This window comes from Pristiophorus japonicus, chromosome 20 (assembly GCF_044704955.1).
Source record: "Pristiophorus japonicus isolate sPriJap1 chromosome 20, sPriJap1.hap1, whole genome shotgun sequence".
Taxonomy (NCBI): Eukaryota; Metazoa; Chordata; class Chondrichthyes; family Pristiophoridae; genus Pristiophorus; species Pristiophorus japonicus.
Window position 1 is genome coordinate 34,001,925 of NC_091996.1, and position 22,708 is coordinate 34,024,632.

General features: G+C 42.9%; 1 protein-coding gene across 1 annotated transcript in view; it reads right to left on the minus strand.

Annotated features, from left to right (window-relative positions):
- Nucleotides 1–1,263: 1,263 nt before the first annotated feature.
- lhx6a (LIM homeobox 6a) overlaps nt 1,264–22,708 on the minus strand; it is a 64,209-nt gene continuing 42,764 nt past the window's right edge. The window contains exons 6-9 of the mRNA XM_070863402.1: nt 17,795–17,895; nt 16,728–16,823; nt 5,667–5,841; nt 1,264–1,343 (exon numbers count right to left, since the gene is read on the minus strand). Of these exons, the coding sequence (XP_070719503.1) occupies nt 1,264–1,343; nt 5,667–5,841; nt 16,728–16,823; nt 17,795–17,895 (452 nt within the window). The remainder of the gene's footprint in view (nt 1,344–5,666; nt 5,842–16,727; nt 16,824–17,794; nt 17,896–22,708) is intronic.

Consider the following 22,708-nt stretch of genomic DNA (forward strand, 5'->3'; position numbering starts at 1 on the left):
TGAGGTGTATAAAATTTTGAGGGGCCTGGATATAGTGGATAGCAAGGGCCTATTTCCCTTGGTGGCGGGGTCAATTATGGGGGAGGGGGCATAGTTTTAAGGTGGTTGGTGGAAATCAGAGGGGATTTGAGGGGGACTTCTTCACGCAGAGGGTTGTGGGCGTCTTGAACTCACTGCCTGGAAGGATGGTGGATGCAGAAACCCTCACCACATTTAAAAGGTGCTTGGATGGGCACTTGAAGTGCCGTAACCTGCAGGGTTATGGACCTAGAGCTGGTAATTGGGATTTGACCGGATAACCTCTTGTTGGCTCCCGCAGATATGATGGTAAGTATTGCAGGGAATCGAATATGACCAGGGTGATCTCCTGAACTAGTTTCGATCGCCTGAATGGGTCAGAGAGGAATTTTCCCAGATGTTTTCTCCCTAAATTGGCCTTGGTTTTTATCTGGCTTTTGCCTCTCCCTGGAGATCACATGACTCTGGTTGGGGTGGAATGTAGAATGTTTCAGTGTAAGGGGTGTCGCAGTTGTGTGAGGCGGACTGGTTGGGCTGGGTGCTCTTTACCTTTCCGCCATTGTTGATAGGTTTATATGTAACCTTCAGGGTTGCTGACCAAGGACCGTGTGGCTCTTTGTCGGCCGGCGCAGATACGATGGGCTGAAATGGCCTCCTTCTGCACTGTAAATTTCTATGTTTTTATGTTCTAAAGTTCAAAGTCTTCTCAGCTCAGGCTAAGGTTGTGTTACTGATGTAATGCTGGATGTGATTTGATGCGCCCAGCTGCTTTGACCAACTCTGATATAGGAGAACATTAATACTGTTACTAGAAACGAGATGGGGACAAACATTGTTCTCTATCAATCAGTAACATCGCTCCTTATGCTGACAAGAACCAAAAATGTGCAGCCTTCAGACTAGTGATATGTTCGTTAGATAACGGACAAAGAGCAAAATACTGCAGATGCTGGAAATTAGGTCTGACGAAGGCTCCACACCTGTAATGTTAACTTGCCTCCTCTCCAAAGATGCCGCCCGATCGGCTGAGTATTTACAGCACTTTCTGTTTTTGTTTCCTTAGACAATGAATTGGATTCAGTACAATTTGAAAACCAAGCCATGTAAACAGCATATAGACAGGTCCTAGCATCGTAATACATGACTGAGAATGTACACAAGCGGGGTTTATGAATTACATTTTTGCTTGACACACGATCCATGAATGCCATCTGTTCTTCAAAGACTGTTTATTCGGTAGAGGGATCAACGGCTGATTGGCAACTGTGGCAGAGCCAAAGCTTGGTGTGGAATGGACTGTGCTGTCAATACTGAAAATGGATGACCTAAAAATAAAATTAGAGTAAATATACCAATACATTTGAATAGAGCAGTGACTAGTTTCATAAGTATAAGGTCACATTAACATTGTAGGAAGAATTACATGGTTAAAGCATTATATAGTTGTTATGATAGCATAATGGTTATGTTACTGGACTAGTAATCCAGACATCTGCATGAATGATCTGGGGACTAGTTCAAAGATCACCACAGCAGCTGGGGAATTTAAATTCAATTAATTAATTAAATCTGGAATAAAAAATGAATAGTGGTGACTGCGAAAATACTGGATTGTTGTAAAAACTCATCTGGTTCACTGTTGTCCCTTTGGGGAAGGAAATCTGCTGTCCTTACTGGGTCTGGCCTATAACTGGCTCTTAACTGTCTTCTGAATTGGCCTAGCAAGACACTTTATTGTCATCATAGGCAGTCCCTCGAAACGGGGATGACTTGCTTCCTCGCCAAAAAGGGATGAGTTCACAGGTGTTTCAATGAAGGACCTAATATTCCAGATCCCGAACTACATCCTGAAGGGTGGAAGATGCCCGTGCGTGGATTTTTTAACATATGGCGGCCGTTGCACACCAGCCACCACATGGGCTTGACAGAGCTAGGTCTTGGTCCAGTGGCAAAGATTACCCAAGACGACTGGAGACCAGCTCTGCTGCACAGACCTAGTGCGCGCACATATCGTAGTGTGGACTGGCCCGTGCTGCCCCTGGGCCCCGAACTCATGCCTCTCCTGGGCCCCGATCACGTCCCTCTACATTCTCTCACTGCTCCTTCGCCCTGACCTCGCTGCTCCTGCTGTACCTGCCCACGCTCCAATCAGCGACCTTGATGACGTCCCTCTTTGCTGCCGTCACCCTCCTGCACCAGCTCGCGCTGGACCTTGCAGTGGTACATCGCCACGCTGCCCATGGCTGCTGTTCGCCGCTCCTTTTATGGCCCCGGCCTGCCGCTAATGTTCCCTCGCAGGTCGGGGCTGTATAAGGAGGCTCACCACCACCTCCTTGAGGAATATTAGGGGTGGCACTAAATCTTGGCCTTGCCAGCGACACCCACATCCCAGTTAGTGGCTTTAAAGCATCTAAATGAATCTATTGTTTGCATAAAATATGGGTGGGAATATTCAATGACTGCCATCACTTCAGGCAAAAACTTCCAGAAGTGGTGGCTGACATCAAAGAACTGGTGAAATAGGTCATCGCTGTAATTCCTGTCCGTCTTGAATCTACCCTAAAATTGCTAGTCAATCGGCTAAAATTTGGGTCTCAACATTTGTGTAAAATTCTTTTGTTATTTTAACAGAGGTATTGATACTCCATGTCCTTGGATTCTAAGAAGTAAAAGCCTATTTTCAAGGCAAGAGAGCCTTAATTACACCTTAGTGCCTTGATTCAAATTGCCTCCAGATAAGGAAGGATCCAAGACAGTTTCTTCCCCAATCTGAGCAAAAGAAATTCTATCATCATCATCATAGGCAGTCCCTCGGAATCAAGGCAGACTTGCTTCCACTCCTGAAGTGAGTTCTTTGGTGGCTGAACAGTCCAATACGAGAGCCACAGACTCTGTCACAGGTGGGACAGATAGTCGTTGAGGGAAGGGGTGGGTGGGACTGGTTTGCTGTACGCTCTTTCTGCTATCTGCGCTTGATTTCTGCATGCTCTCGGTGTTGAGACTCGAGGTCAGTGGCCTCTCGGATGTACTTCCTCCACTTAGGGCGGTCTTGGGCCAGGGACTCCCATGTGTCAGTGGGGATGTTGTAATTTATTAGGGAGGCTTTGAGGGTGTCCTTGTAGCATTTCCGCTGCCCACCCGTGGTTTGTTTGCCGTGAAGGAGCTCCGAGTAGAGCACTTGCTTTGGGAGTCTTGTGTCGGGCATGTGGACAATGTGGCCTGCCCAGCAGAGCTGATCGAGTGTGGTCAGTGCTTCAATGCTGGGGATGTTTGCCTGAGTGAGGATGGTGTGCCTGTCCTCCCAGGGGATTTGTAGGATCTTGCGGAGACATCGTTAATTCTATAGACCACCAATGACTACAAATCTGGGAAAATCTGTTTCAATCTGCGGAGAGAGCACACTGATAATTGGAAGTGCTCCTAGTTATAATTAACAGCGTAAACAGGATATAAACTGCTGGTTAGAAATAGCCAGCGGACTCACATTTAGTTTGGAACATACTGCTATGACATCATGAAGTTAGCTTCAGTGACATCATGACTAGGCATGAATGTAGTAAAGTCCAATCAAAGATACTGGTAAGTGCACAGATAATATTATGCAACAATTCGCAACATCACAGGATAACTACAGATGAGGTATGACATTGGGCCCAACTTAGTTCACACATCTAGGAAAACAGCCTCAAAAGCCACCCGCATCACATCATCCAACTGGATCTTAAAGAATGAATTGAGTTTCTTCACATTCATTCCCCAACCCAGAATTCTATTTGAAATGATGATCACTCTGTGCGGATAAATTCTTCCTGACATCACTTTCATCAGTTTACTGTGAAGTTGTGTTCCAGATTTACCTTGCTATATAATTTAATATCCTATATACTTTTAATACTCTCAGTCAATGCCTTTCAAGGGTACAGCATCACAGTTTTTCAATTGTTCCTCATAACATAGAAACATAAAAAATAGGTGCAAGAGTAGGCCATTCGGCCCTTTGAGCCTGCACCACCATTCAACAAGATCATGGCTGATCATTCACCTCAAGATACCCCTTTCTGCTTTCTCTCCATACCCCTTGATCCCTTTAGCCGTAAGGGCCATATCTAACTGCCTCTTGAATATATCCAATGAACTGGCATCAACAACTCTCTGCGGTAGGGAATTCCACAGGTTAACAACACGCTGAGTGAAGAAGTTTCTCCTCATCTCAGTCCTAAATAGCTTACCACTTATCCTTAGACTATGTCCCCTGGTTCTGGACTTCCCCAACATCGGGAACATTCTTCTTGCAGCTAACCTGTCCAGTCCCGTCAGAATTTTATATGTTTCTATTAGATCCCCTCTCATCATAAACTCCAGTGAATACAGGCCCAGTTGATCCAGTCTCTCCTCATATGTCAGTCCTGCCATCCCGGGAATCAGTCTGGTGAACTTTCGCTGCACTCCCTCAATGGCAAGAACGTCTTTCCTCAGATTAAGAGACCAAAACTAAACACAATATTTCAGGTGAGGCCTCACTAAGGCCCTGTACAACTGCAGTAAGACCTCCCTGCTCCTATACTCAAATCCCCTAGCTATGAAGGCCAACATACCATTTGCCTTTTTCACCACCTGCTGAACCTGCATGCCAACTTTCAATGACATGTACCATGACACCCAAGTCTCGCTGCACCTCCCCTTTTCCTAATCTGCCGCCATTCAGATAATATTCTGCCTTCGGTGTTTTTGCCACCAAAGTGGATAACCTCACATTTATCCACATTATACTGCATCTGCCACGCGTTTGCCCATTCACCTAACCTGTCCAAGTCACTCTGCAGTCTTTTAGCGTCTTTCTCACAGCTCACAGCTCACTAAACCCTCTAATGCCTGGGAACAGTTTCATGACTCTCCCCTTCACTGGCTTCAGGGCTAGAATGATCAGAACAGGAAAGATGTGATTGCACCAGAGAGGATACAGAGGAGATTTACAAGGATGTTGCCTGGAGTGGAGAATTTTAGCTATGAGAAAAGATTGGATAGGCTGGGGTTGTTTTCTTTGGAACAGAGAGGGCTGAAGGGGGACCTAATTGAGATTTATAAAATTATGAGGGGCCTAGATAGAGTAGATAGGAAGCACCTATTTCCCTTAGTGGGGTCAATAACTAGGGGGCATAGATTTAAAGTAATTGGTAAGAGGTAGATAGGGGATTTGAGGAGAAATGTTTTCACCCAGAGTTTGTTGGGCGATTCGAACTCACTGCCTGAAAGGATGGTAGAGGCAGAAACCCTCACCACATTTAAAAAGTACTTGGATATGCACTTGGAGTGCCATAACCTACAGGGCTATGGACCAAGAGCTGGAAAGTGGGATTAGGCTGGATAGCTCGTAGTCAGCCGGCGCGGACACGATGGGCCGAATGGCTCCCTTCTGTGCTATAAATTTCTATGATTCTATGGACACAGTACTTAAGGTGCTCAATTCAATAGAATACCGTTCCACTTTAATTGTTACATGTAATTTTAAAAAACTGTACCTGCTCCAAAAACTGATATCCTTTGAAGAATTCCACATAACTGAATGTATGAACGGACTGTAGTGTATTGTGCTCTGTAGAATATTATGTAAATTCAAGTGGAACAGAATGTAACATACGTCTACTTACTTTCCACATAGCCATGAAGTGCCACCATCCTGGTACGCTCATGGTGACTGAAAGCTTGGTAATGGATGTCCTCTGGTAGGGACGGAGGGAGTCGTGACCGAGGGGGACCCGGTTGACCGACTGTATGCTGTGGAGTATGCTTTTTGTGCCGGGCTCTGCAGTTTTGAAACCAGACCTGCAATAGCAACAGATACAATCCATCATGGTACTCCATGGTCAAAGCCACAGTTGGGCACAATGAACAGGAAGCTTTTCAACTGTGGCACATGACAACAAGGTTCGCCCAACAAACTTTAAAATAAAAATGAAATCTAAAACTCCATTATTAAGTTACTTAAATATAATTAGTTACCAAGTGCAAATACAAACGGCAACTTAAAAGAAAGACTTGCATTCATATAGCACCTTTCACGACCGCTAGACGTTCCAAAGCACTTTACAGCCAATGAAGTACTTTTTGGAGTGTAGTCCCTGTTGTAATGTAGGAAACGCGGCAGCCAATTTGCGCTCAGCAAGCTCCCACAAACAGCAAAGTGATAATGACCAGATAATCTGTTTTTTTTAGTGATGTTGAATGAGGGATAAATATTGGCTAGGACACCCTGGGGATAACTCCCCTGCTCTTCTTCGAAATAGTGCCATGTGATCTTTTACATCCACCTGAGAGCGCAGACGGGGCCTCGGTTTAACGTCTCATCCGAAAGATGACACCTCCGACAGTGCAGCACTCCCTCAGCCCTGCATTGGGGTGTCAGCCGAGAGTTGTACATGTCCAAATAATTAATAATAATTTATTCATAATGAATAATAATGAGGACTGTAACTTGAGAAGAGGGGGAATTACAACGTACATCCATGTGAAGTACAATCCTGATCCTCAGATAGACAGATAGTACAGATGAGAGTGGCCAGGTTGACCACTGCAGCTCTGTGCATGCATCCTTTATGTTGCCCCAATTTTAACTCCGGGTGGGTTTAGGGCGGGTAGTTGCGGAGTAGAGTTGGAAATTCACCTGCTGCTGCAGAAATCAGACGTAGGCAGTTTTAATTCCCTGGCCCCATTAACATACCGCCAGTCCACTACCGTCCGAATGGAAGTTGGCGGGAAGCAGATGCTGGCCTCTGGAAATGTGTGTGTCCCATGGCTGCCTACAAGCACTCAAATAAGTGAGGGGAAGAGGTATCTGGGAGGGTCTGACGGGACGGAAGGGAGGTGGAAAAGGCTGGGACACGGGTGGCTTTGTGGGGCCTGGACAAGCCCTCCTGCTCCTCCTGGCCCCACAAAAGAAAGTACAAACCCATCGGTTTGGGCGTCTCCATCTCCCTGCCAGATCCCAACTCTCTTCAGCCTCGAAAAGCCGCGGTAGCTACCCCGCTCAGCCCTGAGTAAAAAATGCAGTCATGGCACGATGACTTCATCGGGCCCTGATTTGCATATCTAAAGCTCAGCCGCCCATTCAGAAGCCTGCGTAAAAACCATGGTCAGTGTGAATCGGGTAACTCAAGGGTGAGTGTCCAACAAGAACAACTTGCATTTATATAGCGTCTTTAACATAGTAAAACGTCCCAGGGCACTTATATTCACTGAAATTTAGAAGAATGAGAGGGGATCTCATAGAAACATGTAAAATTATGACAGGACTGGACAGGTTAGATGCAGGAAGAATGTTCCCAACGTTGGGGAAGTCCAGGACCAGGGGTCACAGTCTAAGGAGAAGGAGTAAGCCATTTAGGACCGAGATGAGGAGAAACTTCTTCACTCGGAGAGTTGTGAATCTGTGGAATTCTCTACCACAGAAAGTTGAATGGTGGTGCAGGCTAGAAGGGCCGAATGTCCTACTCCTGCACCTATTTTCTATGTTTCTATGTTTCATAGGAGCATTGTAAAACAAAAGTTGACACTGAACCACATAAGGAGAAATCAGATAAGATGAAAGCTTGGTCAAAGAGGTAGGTTTTAAGGAGGGTCTTAATTGAATACATTTAAGACAGATATAGACAGTTGAGCGATAAGGGGATAAGAGATTATGGGGAGCGGGCGGGGAAGTGGAGCTGAGTCCATGATCAGATTAGCCATGATCTTATTGAATGGCAGAGCAGGCTTGAGGGGCCGTATGGCCTACTCTTGTTCCTATTTCTTATGTTCTTATGTTCTTATTAAAATGGGAAAGAGAGGTAGTGAGGTGTAGAGGTTTAGGGAGGGAGTTCCAGAGCTCAGGGCCCAGGCAGCTGAAGGCACAGCAACCAATGGTGGAGCGATTAAAATCAGGGATGCTCAAGAGGCCAGAATTAGAGGAGCGCAGATAACTCAGGGGAGGTTGCAGTGCTGGAGGAGATTACAGAGATAGGGAGAGACGCGGCTATGGAGGGATTTAAAAACAAAGGTGAGAATTTTAAAATTGAGGCGTTGCTTAACCGGGAGCCAGAGTAGATCAGTGACTGTAGGTGATACGTCCTTACTATACAGTATAAATGCACACGAGGCCCATGCTTGAGAGAAGGTCAGTCTGTGACCTATCCTTTATTCCATAGCACTCAAGTGATGGTAGTGGGTGGAGCTTCCCCTTTTATACCTGAAGGTCCAGGTTATGAGTGTCTCCCACAAGTTCACCACCTAGTGGTCATTGTTCTCACAGTGTACAACTTAGGTCAGATTATACATGGGTTACAATGCTGGTTGAATACATGACTGTAGGGGTGATGGGGTGAGCGGGACGTGCGGTGAGGTAGGACACGAGCAGCAGAGTTTTCACGCGAATGCACTTTCCAGTAGATGTTGCTGGATAAAAAACAAAAGCAGGGACACAGGCTGATTTACCTCTCCCTAACCCACAGATGTTGGTGCCAACTGGGACACCAACCCAGTTGAGCTCAGCTAACTCAGCGCAAACCAAGGATTGAAAACGGAACCTGTGATTTCCAAAGCTCACCTACTTACTGGGCATGCTCACTGAGCCATGGCGAGCCAGGGTTGAGCTTCACAGCCACTTCTGAGTTCAAACTACTCTAGTTCAGATCTAGTCTTTTTTTTCTTGAATACGACAGTTCCAAGCAGGGTAAGCATTAAGCATCATCTCTGAGTGTGTTCCAGGGAAATCCACCCACGCTGTGGAAACCCTCTCCCCCAATATTATCAACAGAAATTGATTGCATTGTTAGTAAATCTGAGCTAGACATTGGATAACACCCCGTCTGGGACGATAAATTTTGCGGGAGCGCGCAAGTATCGGCGGGCGGTAAACATTTGATTCTGTCGGGAACTTCTGCTTTAGCACTCTCAGAGGGAAGTGCAGTGCTAAATCATGTAGTGAGAGGGACGGGCAGTATTGGCAGAGTGCTGGGCAATGTTCCGGCAGCATTGCCCGTTTTACAGGCTCCTTCCCACCATTAAAGGGAAGGGCCAATGCTGCGTTCATTGAAGCCTAAGGCTGTTTTTGTTCGTTGATGGCACCTGCGATACGTGCACAGCAGCCCCACGCACTGGAAGAGAGTGCAGGGCTGAGCAATCGTGGGTTTCAAAGAAATCAAAATGCAACACACTGGGGACATAAATAAATGTTGCCCTACCTGACCACCACTGCCTTTAATTAGCCTGCCACAAGCGGCCAGCCGAGGTGACAACACCTTCCGCAGCTGATGTTGTTGGCGCCCAGCGATGCTGAAGGGGCAGAATCCGAGGCAATAATGGGGCGCTGCGTGCTGGATGACATCACAATCTCCAGGACGCAAGGGATCAAGGCGGTAAGTTTTAGCGCCAGGGAAGAATGTGGGCGTCGGTGATTTTGCGTCGCCCAGTCGGTAACCCCTTAGTGCCCCGTTACCGCCCCCCCCCCCCCCCCCGAGGCGCCAATGGAAGGCACAAAGGAGGCCAATTTCTCCCCCTCAGAGAGCAAAATTCAGATTTGGGTGTCTGCAAAATATCATTCCAAATCCATAGCTGGACGTCAGATTTGGAAACCAGAAAATAACATTTAGAATCAGAAATTTGGATTTAAATTCACTAACGTAGCAAAACCTCAATGTCTAAACAATACTAAACAGTACATCCACTCCCGTACTCTGAGGTAAAGATTGTTTCTATACTCAAGAGATGGTAATTATTGTCAGACATATGGCAAGCAGATACTATGACATCAACAAACATATTAAAACACTGTCATTCCTCCCTGCATCTTGGCTCCCATCTTGTGTCTGTGCTGTATTACTTTCATCGTGAAAGCTGAATAATGCAAGGTGATGAGAACAACATTTGGAATCTGGTGATGTGTAATTCCTTCCGAGCTGGAATTTTCATTGTAAATATTTCTCGTCACTTTGGAACACTTTTCCAAATTTGACATAAATTAACTTTAAGCTCACCAACAATATGAATTGGACTGGAATAAATGAATCTTGGGGAACAAAATGCGCTTTGGGAATAAAGGAGGATCTAGATAGGAAAGAGCTGCCATGGATCACATTGATCAAAAGCTTAGAACCAAACAATTGGAGGGATGAACTCACTGCACTGCAGTCTGTCTCAATTCTTAGTTCATCCAGGGCTGGGAGGTAACTCAACCCAGGCTGGTTGACAAGTGGAATTTTCCAACCCTGATCACTTTATATTATATTCCAACAAAACATGTTTTTACTTACATTACATTCCATAGAAATTGAAAAATAGTTAATACCAGTGAATTTGTTTTTTTTAAAAACAGCATCTACAAGATTAATGGCTGAAAAGTGTTCACTTATCAGGTATATATAGAGCACACATGACAGAAACAGTGGTGATAGAAAACATCGCACTGAGTGATAGTGAACTGTGACAGTGCATGAGCACCAAAGGCTTATCTGAGTTATAATGATACATATCTTAAGAGATGTATGCCGTGCAACACTACTGTCAAGTCAGGTGCTGCATTCACAACCATGCCAATATATGCAGATTGAGAGGAATCATTCCACCATTATACCCATACTTAGAATATTTATTGCATTTTGTAAGCATGAATCACAATTCATATACAGGCACTGCATTTGGAGCCAGACAATTTATAAAACTTCCATGCAACAATTGGTGATAAGAACATACATAAGAACATCAGAAATAGGAGCAGTAGGCCATACGGCCCCTTGAGCCTGCTCCACCATTTAATACGATCATGGCTGATCCGATCATGGACTCAGGTCCACTTCCCTGCCTGCTCCCCATAACCCTTTATTCCTTTATCAGTTAAGAAACTATCTATTTCTGTCTTAAATTTATTCAATGTCCCAGCTTCCACAGCTCTCTGAGGCAGCGAATTCCACAGATTTTCAACCCTCTGAGAGAAGAAATTCCTCCTCATCTTAGTTTTAAATGGGCGGCCCCTTAATGGGCTCTTGAATAAAACTACAATATCTGTGGTTTTTCTATCAAAGGGTGTCACAAGTTGTAATACAGAATAATGTGAAATGGCAAATTTAAAATCAAAATGTTTTTTTTAAATCAGTTTTGGTTTCAGAGTTGATGTTAGCTGACTTAGATTGTGCATCTCATGACTTGGTTAAAAAATTATTAGCCGTTATAATATCCTGGAAGATACTGACCTAAGTTTATGAGCAGGACGATTTACATTTAACTGAGTGGTGACACATTGGTACCATCCTTACTCTCACCCCCTCCTATGTCACTCCGCTATTTAAGAAAGTTGAGAGAGGGAAACCAGGGAATTATGGACCAGTTAGCCCAACGTCTGTTGTCGGTAAATTACTAGAGCCTATAATTAAGGATTAGAGTGACTGAACACCTTTAAATTTTTCAACTGACCAGAGAGAGCCAGAATGGATTTGTAACAGGTAGGTCATGCCTGATGAACCTGATTACATTTTTTGAAGAGGTGACTAAAGTAGTGGGCAGGGGAATGTCTATGGATGTTATTTATATGGATTTCTAGAAGGCATTTGATAAAGTCCCACATAGGATATTGTTAGCTAAAGTTTAAGCTCATGGAATTGAAGGCAAATTATTGACCTGGTTTGGAAATTGGCTGAGGGACAGACAGAAGAACATAAGAACATAAGAATTAGGAACAGGAGTAGGCCACCTACCCCCTCGAGCCTGCTCCGCCATTCAACAAGATCATAGCTGATCTGGCCGTGGACTCAGCTCCACTTACCTGCCCGCTCCCCGTAACCCTTAATTCCTTTATTAGTTAAAAATCTATCTATCTATGATTTGAATACATTCAATGAGCTAGCCTCAACTGCTTCCTTGGGCAGAGAATTCCACAGATTCACAACCCTCTGGGAGAAGAAATTCCTTCTCAACTCGGTTTTAAATTGGCTCCCCCGTATTTTGAGGCTGTGCCCCCTAGTTCTAGTCTCTCCGACCAGTGGAAACAACCTCTCTGCCTCTATCTTGTCCATCCCTTTCATTATTTTAAATGTTTCTATAAGATCACCCCTCATCCTTCTGAACTCCAACGAGTAAAGACCCAGTCTACTCAATCTATCATCATAAGGTAACCCCCTCATCTCCGGAATGAGCCTAGTGAATTGTCTCTGTACCTCCTCCAAAGCTAGTATATCCTTCCTTAAGTAAGGTGACCAAAACTGCACGCAGTACTCCAGGTGCGGCCTCACTAATACCTTGTACAGTTGCAGCAGGACCTCCCTGCTTTTGTACTCCATCCCTCTTGCAATGAAGGCCAACATTCCATTTGCCTTCCTGATTAACTGCTGCACCTGCAAACTAACTTTTGGGGATTCATGCACAAGGACCCCCAGGTCCCTCTGCACCGCAGCATGTTGTAATTTCTCCCCATTCAAATAATATTCCCTTTTACTGTTTTTTTTTCCAAGGTGGATTACCTCACATTTTCCGACATTGTATTCCATCTGCCAAACCTTAGCCCATTCGCTTAACCTATCTAAATCTCTTTGCAGCCTCTCTGTGTCCTCTACACAACCCGCTTTCCCACTAATCTTTGTGTCACCTGCAAATTTTGTTACACTACACTCTGTCCCCTCTTCCAGGTCATCGATGTATATTGTAAACAGATGTGGTCCCAGCACCGATCCCTGTGGCACACCACTAACCACCGATTTCCAACCTGAAAAGGACCCATTTATCCCGACTCTCTGCTTTCTGTTAGCCAGCCAATTCTCGATCCATGCTAATACATTTCCTCTGACTCCGCGTACCTTTATCTTCTGCAGTAACATTTTGTGTGGCACCTTATCGAATGCCTTTTGGAAATCTAAATACACCACATCCATCGGTACACCTCTATCCACCATGCTCATTATATCCTCAAAGAATTCCAGTAAATTAGTTAAACACAATTTCCCCTTCATGAATCCATGTTGCGTCTGCTTGATTGCACTATTCCTATCTAGATGTCCCGCTATTTCTTCCTTAATGATAGCTTCAAGCATTTTCCCCACTACGGATGTTAAACTAACCGGCCTATAGTTACCTGCCTTTTGTCTGCCCCCTTTTTTAAACAGAGGCATTACATTAGCTGCTTCCCAATCTGCTGGTACCTCCCCAGAGTCCAGAGAATTTTGGTAGATTATAACGAATGCATCTGCTTTAACTTCCGCCATCTCTTTTAATACCCTGGGATGCATTTCATTAGGACCAGGGGACTTGTCTACCTTGAGTCCCATTAGCCTGTCCAGCACTATCCCCGTAGTGATAGTGATTATCTCAAGGTCCTCCCTTCCCCACATTCCCGTGACCAGCAATTTTTGGCATGGTCTTTGTGTCTTCCATTGTGAAGACCGAAGCAAAATAATTGTTTAAGGTCTCAGCCATTTCCACATTTCCCATTATTAAATCCCCCTTCTCATCTTCTAAGGGACCAACATTTACTTTAGTCACTCTTTTCCGTTTTATATATCGGTAAAAGCTTTTACTATCAGTTTTTATGTTTTGCGCAAGTTTACTTTCGTAATCTATCTTTCCTTTCTTTATTGCTTTCTTAGTCATTCTTTGCTGTCGTTTAAAATTTTCCCAATCTTCCAGTTTCCCACTAACCTTGGCCACCTTATACGCATTGGTTTTTAATTTGATACTCTCCTTTATTTCCTTGGTTATCCACGGCTGGTTATCCCTTCTCTTACCGCTCTTCTTTTTCACTGGAATATATTTTTGTTGAGCACTATGAAAGAGCTCCTTAAAAGTCCTCCACTGTTCCTCAATTGTGCCACCATTTAGTCTGTGTTTCCAGTCTACTTTAGCCAACTCTGCCCTCATCCCACTGTAGTCCCCTTTGTTTAAGCATAGTACGCGTGTTTGAGACACTACTTTCTCACCCTCAATCTGTATTACAAATTCAACCATACTGTGATCACTTTTACAAAGAGATCGTTTATTATTCCTGTCTCATTACACAGGACCAGATCTAAGATAGCTTGCTCCCTTGTAGGTTCTGTAACATACTGTTCTAAGAAACAATCCCGTATGCATTCTATGAATTCCTCCTCAAGGCTACCCCTTGCGATTTGATTTGACCAATCGATATGTAGGTTAAAATCCCCCATGAGTACTGCCATTCCTTTTTCACATGCCTCCATTATTCCCTTGATTATTGCCCGCCCCACCATGAAGTTATTATTTGGGGGCCTATAAACTACGCCCACCAGTGACTTTTTCCCCTTACTATCTCTAATCTCCACCCACAATGATTCAACATTTTGTTCATTAGAGCCAATATCGTCTCTCACAACTGCCCTGATATCATCCTTTATTAACAGAGCTACCCCAACTCCTTTCCCTTCTTGTCTATCTTTCCGAATTGTCAGATACCCCTGTATGTTTAATTCCCAGTCTTGGCCACCCTGCAACCACGTTTCTGTAATGGCCACCAAATCATATCCATTTGTAATGATTTGTGCCGTCAACTCATTTATTTTATTTTGAATGCTGCGTGCGTTTAGGTAGAGTGTTTTAATACGAGTTTTTAAACCATGATTTTTAGTTTTGACCCCTCCTGCAGCCCCTTTATATTCATACATATTGGCCCTTCCTATCACCTTGTGGTTTACACTTACCCCAGTGCTACTCTGCTCTGTTGCCTCCTGCTTTTGCATTCTTTCTTGGGGTCCTGTTCATCTGAGCTCTCACCCACTCTGACTCGCTCAGAGCCCTCTCCTGGGTTCCGAATACTCCTTGCATTGAGGCACCGAGCTTTCATGCTTGCCTTTTTATTACACTTTGACCCTTTAGAATTTTTCTGTACAGTGGCCCTTTTTGTTTTTTGCCTTGGGTTTCTCTGCCCTCCACTTTTACTCATCTCCTTTCTGTCTTTTGCTTTTGTCTCCATTTTGTTTCCCTCTGTCTCCCTGCATTTGTTCCCATCTCCCTGCCATATTAGTTTAACTCCTCCCCAACAGCACTAGCAAACACTCCCCCTAGGAGACAGAGAGTGGGGATAATGGGCAGATATTTTAATAGGCAGGATGTGACTAGTGGTGTGCCACATGGATCTGTGTTGGGGCCTCAACTATTCATCGTATTTATTAATGAATTAGATGATGGGATAGAGAGCCATCTATCCAAATTTGATGATGACACAAAGCCAGGCGGCACTGTAAGCAAAGTAGATGGAAGCATAAAATTACAAAGAGATATTAACAGATTAAGCGAATGGGCAAAATTGTGGCGAATGGATTTCAATGTTGGCAAATGTGAGGTCATCCACTTTGGATCTAAAAAGGATAAATTAGAGTACCTTCTAAATGGTGAAAAGCTAGCAATAGTGGAGATTCAAAGAGACTTAGGGGTCCATGTGCATCGATCATTAAAATGTCATGGACAGGTACAAAACATAATCAGAGGCTAATGAAATGCTGGCCTTTATATCTAGAGAACTAGAATATATCGAAACATAGAAACATAGAAAATAGGTGTAGGAGTACGCCATTCAGCCCTTCGAGCCTGCACCACCATTCAATAAGATCATGGCTGATCATTCCCTCAGTACCCCTTTTCTGCTTTCTCTCCATACCTCTTGATCCCTTTAGCCGTAAGGGCCATATCTAACTCCCTCTTGAATATATCAAGGGGGTGGAAGTCATATTGCAGCTATGAGCACTGTGAGCAGTTCTGGGCACCACACCTTAAGAAGGATATATTGGCCTTGGAGGGAGTGCAGCATAGGTTTCCCAGAAAAATACCTGGACTCCAAGGGTTAAATTACGATTACACAAACTAGGGTTGTATTCCCCAGAGTTTAGATGGTTATGGGGATGATCTGATCGAAGTTTTCAGGATATTAAGGGGAACTGATAGGGTAGATACAGATAAATTATTTTCGCTGGTTGGAGAGTCTAGGACTAAGGGACAGAGTTTTAATATTCGAGCCAGACCTTTCAGAAGTGAAGTTAGGAAACAATTCTGCACACAAAGGGTGGTAGAAGTTTGGAACTCTATTTCGCAAATGGCAATTGATGCTAGATCAACTGTTAATCTTCAATCTGAGGTTGATAGCTTTTTGTTAACCAAAGCTATTAAGGGATATGGGGCAAAGGTGGGTATATGGATTTAAGTCACAGATCAGTCATGATCTCATTAAATGGTGGTATAGGCTCGAGGGGCTGAATGGTCTCCTCCTGTCCCTAACTTTCTCTCCATTGCAGCTGATGCCTAGAAATTTTTTAACAAATAGATAAAGCTTACATTTAAAAAAGCAAAGCATAATTTGAAAGTTCACACCGTATCAGGCTTACTCAGGAATGATTTCCCCATTCCTGGTCAATGAGAGAAAATCCCACTTTTAGTGTCTGCTGCAGTGAAAACTAACCCTGGCAGCCTAAATAATGGAAGTGGAACAAATGCTGGGAACTGGCTGTGTCTGTAGCTCTGCTGATCCACGGTACCACAAAATAAGAATGAGAATTATCAATAATCATCCCACTACTTAGTAGGGCTTGTCGTTCTTGGTGATCTATGCCCAAAGAAAGAAACACATCTTCTGGTACAGGTATACATTGTTTGATATAATGCAGAGAGTTATTCACTGGCATGTCATTTCAGCAGCTACACAGCTCATGCGCATCTACACGTTCTTCATTATGTGAATCTATTCATACCTGGATAACACGTCTGCTCAACCCAGTCATGTCCGCAAGCTTCTGAAGCGTTTGTGCGTCAGGGTTATTGTCTTGTGCAAACTGTGCCTGCATCACCTGTACACAGATAGCGAGAAAGGTACTGTCAGCAAAGGCGGAGTTCAATATAAGGATTGTAAGACAGTGTCTCCCATTTAAGATCAATTTGTACCTATTAAAGGAAAAGACAATTGAGACTAAAGCAGTTGGTGCGGGATCTACATTATGGCACGAGATGTCACTATAAGGGATAAGAGTTCAATTTGACTCAAAATCTGAAATTAACTTGCAAATACTTGACTTTGTCTGATTTAGATCATTTTGTGATTCACTGTCTCTTCAGTAAATGAGGGCCCCTCTATAAATAAACACCATATTAACATAAGAAATAGGAAATAGGAACAGGAGTAGGCCATTTAGCCCCTCATGCCTGCTCCGCCATTCAATAAGATCATGGCTGATCTGATCCTGGCTTCAACTCCACTTCCCCGCCCGCTCTCCATAACTGTTGACTCCCTCATTGTTCAAAAATCTGTCTATTTCCACCTTAAATACATTCAATGACCCAGCCCATTTCTATATATATATTCACTACTGTCTCACTGTAACGATGGGTTGCTATCCAGGAATATATATTTTATATATTTCATCCAGTAACAGCATGAAGCACTTCCAGTTCAGGTATAACAGAAGACACCTGTAGAATAGAGGCTTGCTCTTTGTTATGTAGGAAATTCATAAAATAAATGAGTGGGCAGAATGATGGCAGATGCAGTTTAATGTAACAAAGTGTGAGGTTATACAATGTGGAGGTAAGAATGGTAGATGGGATATGGTCTACATGGGGAAGTGCTATAATATTCAATGGGTGATTCTGAAATATAATCTTTAGCCCATTGGTTAGTTATCCCATGTTCCTCACTGGTAGATGGCAGTGGTATTCATTAAGTATGCTCCAGGAATAGAAGTAGCAACATGAATGGAAAGTGTCTGATCTTCAATGGACTGCCCTGCGGTAAGAGAGTCGGGGATCCCTGCCGCAATGCTACCTGTAATTGCTCTGCTGTGAATGACGTCCGTGCTCTCTTTGCTGGTTTGGGATGACTGTCTTGGTCTGAAGGTACAGCTCCCTCCAAGGTCAGCCCATTACCTGAATTAAAAAATAAAATATATAAATAAATAGGTGATTTGCCTACTTGTGATATATTATAACACAAACAATTGCACACAACAATTGCAAAACTTGAATATTGTAGGAATTGTTATGATAGTCTTAGTTATAAACTTAGTTCTAAACATATTTTCCAAGTCTTTATTTATTTTATCAGGAATTAGTTTGTCTTGGGTTTGAACATATAAAATAAAATAAGACTTGGATTTATATAGCACTTTTCACGACCACCAGATGTCACAAAGTGCTTTACAGCCAATTAAGTACTTTTGGAGTGTAGTCACTGTTATAATGTAGGAAACACATCAGCCAATTTACGCACAAGCAAGCTCCCACAAACAATAATGCTATAATGACCAGATAATCTATTTTTTTTGTTATGTTGACTGAGGGATAAATATTGGCCAGGTCACTGAGGATAATGCTCTTCTTCGAAATAGTGCCATGGGATCTTTTATGGCCACTTGAGAGAGCAGACGTGGCCTCAGTTTAACATCTCTTCCGAAGGACGGCACCTCCGACAATGCAGCGCTCCCTCAGCACGAGTGTCAGCCTAGATTTTGTTTTGTGCCCAAGTCACCCACAACCTTCTGACTCAGAGGCTAGAATGCTACCCCCACTAAGCCTCCGCTGACACTGTCCGACCTACTTTATGTAAAACAATGTCTTAAGTTTCACAGAGCAGATCCAAGTAATGCTGGGGTGAGTTGCTCACATAACATACCGTTAAAAAAGAACTACTAACAGAACGAATATATAATGCCTGGGGTTCAGAGTGGGGGTAACATTAATTCCTCTATCACACTCACCCCAGTCTGACCCTGCTCAAGTAAATAGTAAGCTTTTTCTCCTTTGATCTTTAGTAAAGGCAATCAATTTAAAAAAGGATTTCTACCCCCACATCCACTATGCACCTAAAGAACCTCAGGACATAAGAAGAACAAGACAACATGGTTCTAACAGAAAAAGGTCCACATCATAGGTGGACACAGGAATTTCCTGGGAAGTGTGAGCACCTGTGTTAAGGAAATAATATATGGAGTAACTGAGGTGGGAACGGAAAGGTTAGAACGTGGGTGTCATGTAACTACAAGGTGCAAGAGGGAAAGTCACTAAAATAAAATAAATGAGGAAAAATGTAACTAAAACAAGTAAACCACCTCCACATTATTTTCAGTTAAAATAATTGTGATTATCCTGCATGGATGCATCAAGGCAGGGACACTGTCCTGTTAAATCTCGGTCCACACCTACATTCGGAGCTTCTGTCAGCTTTGCAAATTTAAGATTACACTTCTGAATCTCTCACCACATATCATCTTTAAAACGTTAAAGTGTAAATAACCAACTTTAAGATACTGGAATGCATGTCAAAAATGCGACGGGATTGTTCTAGCACGGTTTTATTTGGCATTTTTGAAAGGGAGGCATGTTATTGTGGGTATTTATAAATAACACTCAAATGGACGGTGACCGAAATTGTGTCAAATGCTAATAAAGTATTATTACTTTCATTGTTGCAAAAAAGGTTATATTGTGAAAAAGGTTTGTGTCAGAATTGTATATGAGGACTGAAAATGTATTTATGTTAAGTTAATGTATTGAAGCAAACGGTTTATATTGCTGAAATTGTAAGTGTATCCCACCAACATGAAATGTTAAGTAGAAAGAATACAAAAGGTATGAACTGAACACAATGCAGAGCAACACCTAAAGAGGACTGGAAGTGACCCGCCAGTTATTGATTCCCTGAAGGGTGAAGTGAGTTCCAGACACTGAAAGTTTCCATTTGACTTGCGAGTTTCCGTTCGGGAAGAGGAGACTGGGCGTGTTGAAGTGGGTTTGCGATGTTGAGAACCAGTATAAAAATACAGGCTGGCTTTGGACTTTACAAAAATATCCGCAAAGTCAGTGAAATAACTGAATGATACAAAGCATTTTACAAGGCCACATTTTAATCTTCACTTTCATGTTTAATTTCTCTCCGTTAAAATCTAGATATTTTGATTGAAGGTTCTGACCATCTAGTCAAAGAAAATGCTGTTTAAAAATACATCTTATTTAATGTTTCTCCTAAAAGCGGGAGAATTTTACAAGGGGTTGGTCCTGATTAAAGTTCAGAGGCTGCAAACCCGCACAAATGTGTAAAAAACACTTTCAGACGAATGGAGGAAGATTTGCTCCGGCTCCGCGTGTGTCGGGACCTGGTGAATGCGTTCAGTAAAATGTGTTCAGAATGCCCTCACTCACAATGACCAGAGAAATCGCTGCCTTCACCCCGGAATTCTCAACATTATCCCCCAAAACACAATGAAAGCGGTGTGTGCATCAAAATACAGCCACTCGCAGTGATCCCCAGAGCTTTACTGGCTCACACAAACTGCCCACAATTTAAAGAGAGTCCGAGAGAGAAAAAAACAAGCTGCAGACTCGTTCAACATACAGCACGATCAATGACATCTGAACCGCTCCATTACTGATCCGGTAGCGGCGCTAAAAACCTCTAGCGACAGCCCATCCTGAATAAATGCATCTGCCACTAATCCACTGTAAAATCTCTCAATTCAAACTCACGTCACTATGCCACCAAAATCCGTGGCCCACTGTAACTTTGTCTAAAGTACTCACGTTCTCCCAGCAGTGTACCTTATGCTGTTCAAGCATTTCTTTTGCAATTCGCTGTTCAGGCCAGACTGAAAAAAGTGTTGGTGACAACTGGCCTCAGTGCCGGCCTGGGCTCAAGTGGTTATCATCGAATTACAGAAGTATACGGCACAGCAAGAGGCCATTCGGCCCATCGTGGCTGTGCATGAAAATTATATATATATATATATATCAGTAGATATATATTTCAGTATATATAATTATAGTATATTTATTACTATATATATGATTACAGTATATAATTATAGTATATATAATTACAGTGTATGTATATATATATAATTACAGTAGCTTTATATATGATTACAATATGTATATAATTATAGTATATATAATTACTATATAATTACAGTAGCTTTATATGAGTACAGTATATATAATTACAGTATATGTTACAGTATATGTAAACATTCACAGTATATATATTTATGGTATATATGATTTAGTTATATATATAATTCACAGTATATGTGATTACAGTATATATAATTGCATTATATATATAATTACAGTATATATATATAAAATTACTATATATATATGAACAATGACAGTATAGACAATAAATAGTACGAAAAAGTTTTAGTGCAAGTTTGGGCTGTGTAAAATGAGGATTACGCACCCGGCAAGGAGACATTATAGAATTGGATCAAGCAAGGCACTGGTATATCCAGGTGTCTGTTCTCCGTGCACTGTATTAGTTAATGTATAAACAGAAAATGCTGGAAATTCAGATTCCAGCATTCGCAGTATTTTGCTTTTGTATTGATTAATGTGCCGCGTTTAATCCTTTCCCTCTCGGTGGGTCAGACCCACTCTCGCAACGTGAAGCAGTTTCGCATTATTCCGATTGTTACCCGCTATGTAACACGGAGGCCAGATGCCTGCCGAGACCCAACTCCCTTTGCCGCTATCTGATTGGCGTCAAATTCTAGATTTAGAAAGTAAAACTGAGCCTTAAACTAAATTCTAACACAGCGAACCTCTCTCCCAGCACTGGCCGATCAGTGGCAACTCGGATCAGTAAATAGTTAGAATTCTTCCACAATGGTTATCATGGGTAACAGTCAGCCCTCGTTACAGAAGTTTCAGAGTACTGGTCAGAGAGTGTCACCTTTAGATAAATTCTCTTTGGGCAGCGCTTGATGTGTAGCAAAAAGATCAGATTATTTCCCCATTCTCATCACAAAACAATAAGCACATTTTGTACAGCAACCGTGCCGTTTTGTAATTGGGTCAATGGGTGTGTCTGTTGGGTTGCAGACACGCTGGAGACCACACACTGGGAATTATTTAGGGTTGTGCTCGGGATTTGGCTTGCTCCGGGAGAACGCGGTGATCCTGCGGGATAAATGCCCAGTTCCCGTCTAAAACTTGAGGGAGCCGGTAGTCTGGACCCTTCCCTCGCAGCCCACATGGATCAGATATTTAGGCAATAGTGACAAAGAAGGAATAAGGTATGGTTTCTAGTACATCCTTCAGACCATTTTGTCATCAGGGGCCAAGTGCTAAATGTATCTTCAAATGTATCTGTGTTCTATTTCACAGCAGCAACTCGATTGGAAAACTATAGGTGAGAGGCTGTTGAATCCTTTCCCAGAATGTCAGCTGTAGGTTTACTTTCATTTAGTTTACTGTGTTTGTGTTTAAAATTATAAAAGGGGTTAGATAGAGTAAACTATTTGCTCTGGTGAGGAATCCACAACAAGAGGGCATACTCAAAATTGGGAGCTAAGCCATTTAGGAGTGAAATCAGGAACAACTTCTTCACACAAAGGATCGTCAAAATCAAAACTTTCTGCCCCATAAAGATGGAGGCTGGATCAATTGAAATTTTCAAGACTGACATTGATAGATTTCTGTTGGATAAGAGGATCAAGGAATATGGAGCAAAGATGAGGAAATGCTGAGGTACAAAGCGCCATGATTTAATAGACTGGTGAACCGACTCAAGGCCTGAATGGCCTACTCCTTTTCCTATGTTCCAACGTCCTATTCATTAATTGTCCAGCAAAAATCGATCTTAGTAATGTCTCTGTGGCGATCACAGCATTTCAATTGGCCTGTAGTTGAACTGCAGGCTTTCCTTCTGCCCAGCGCTACTCATAACCACACAGCCTGCCTGTGA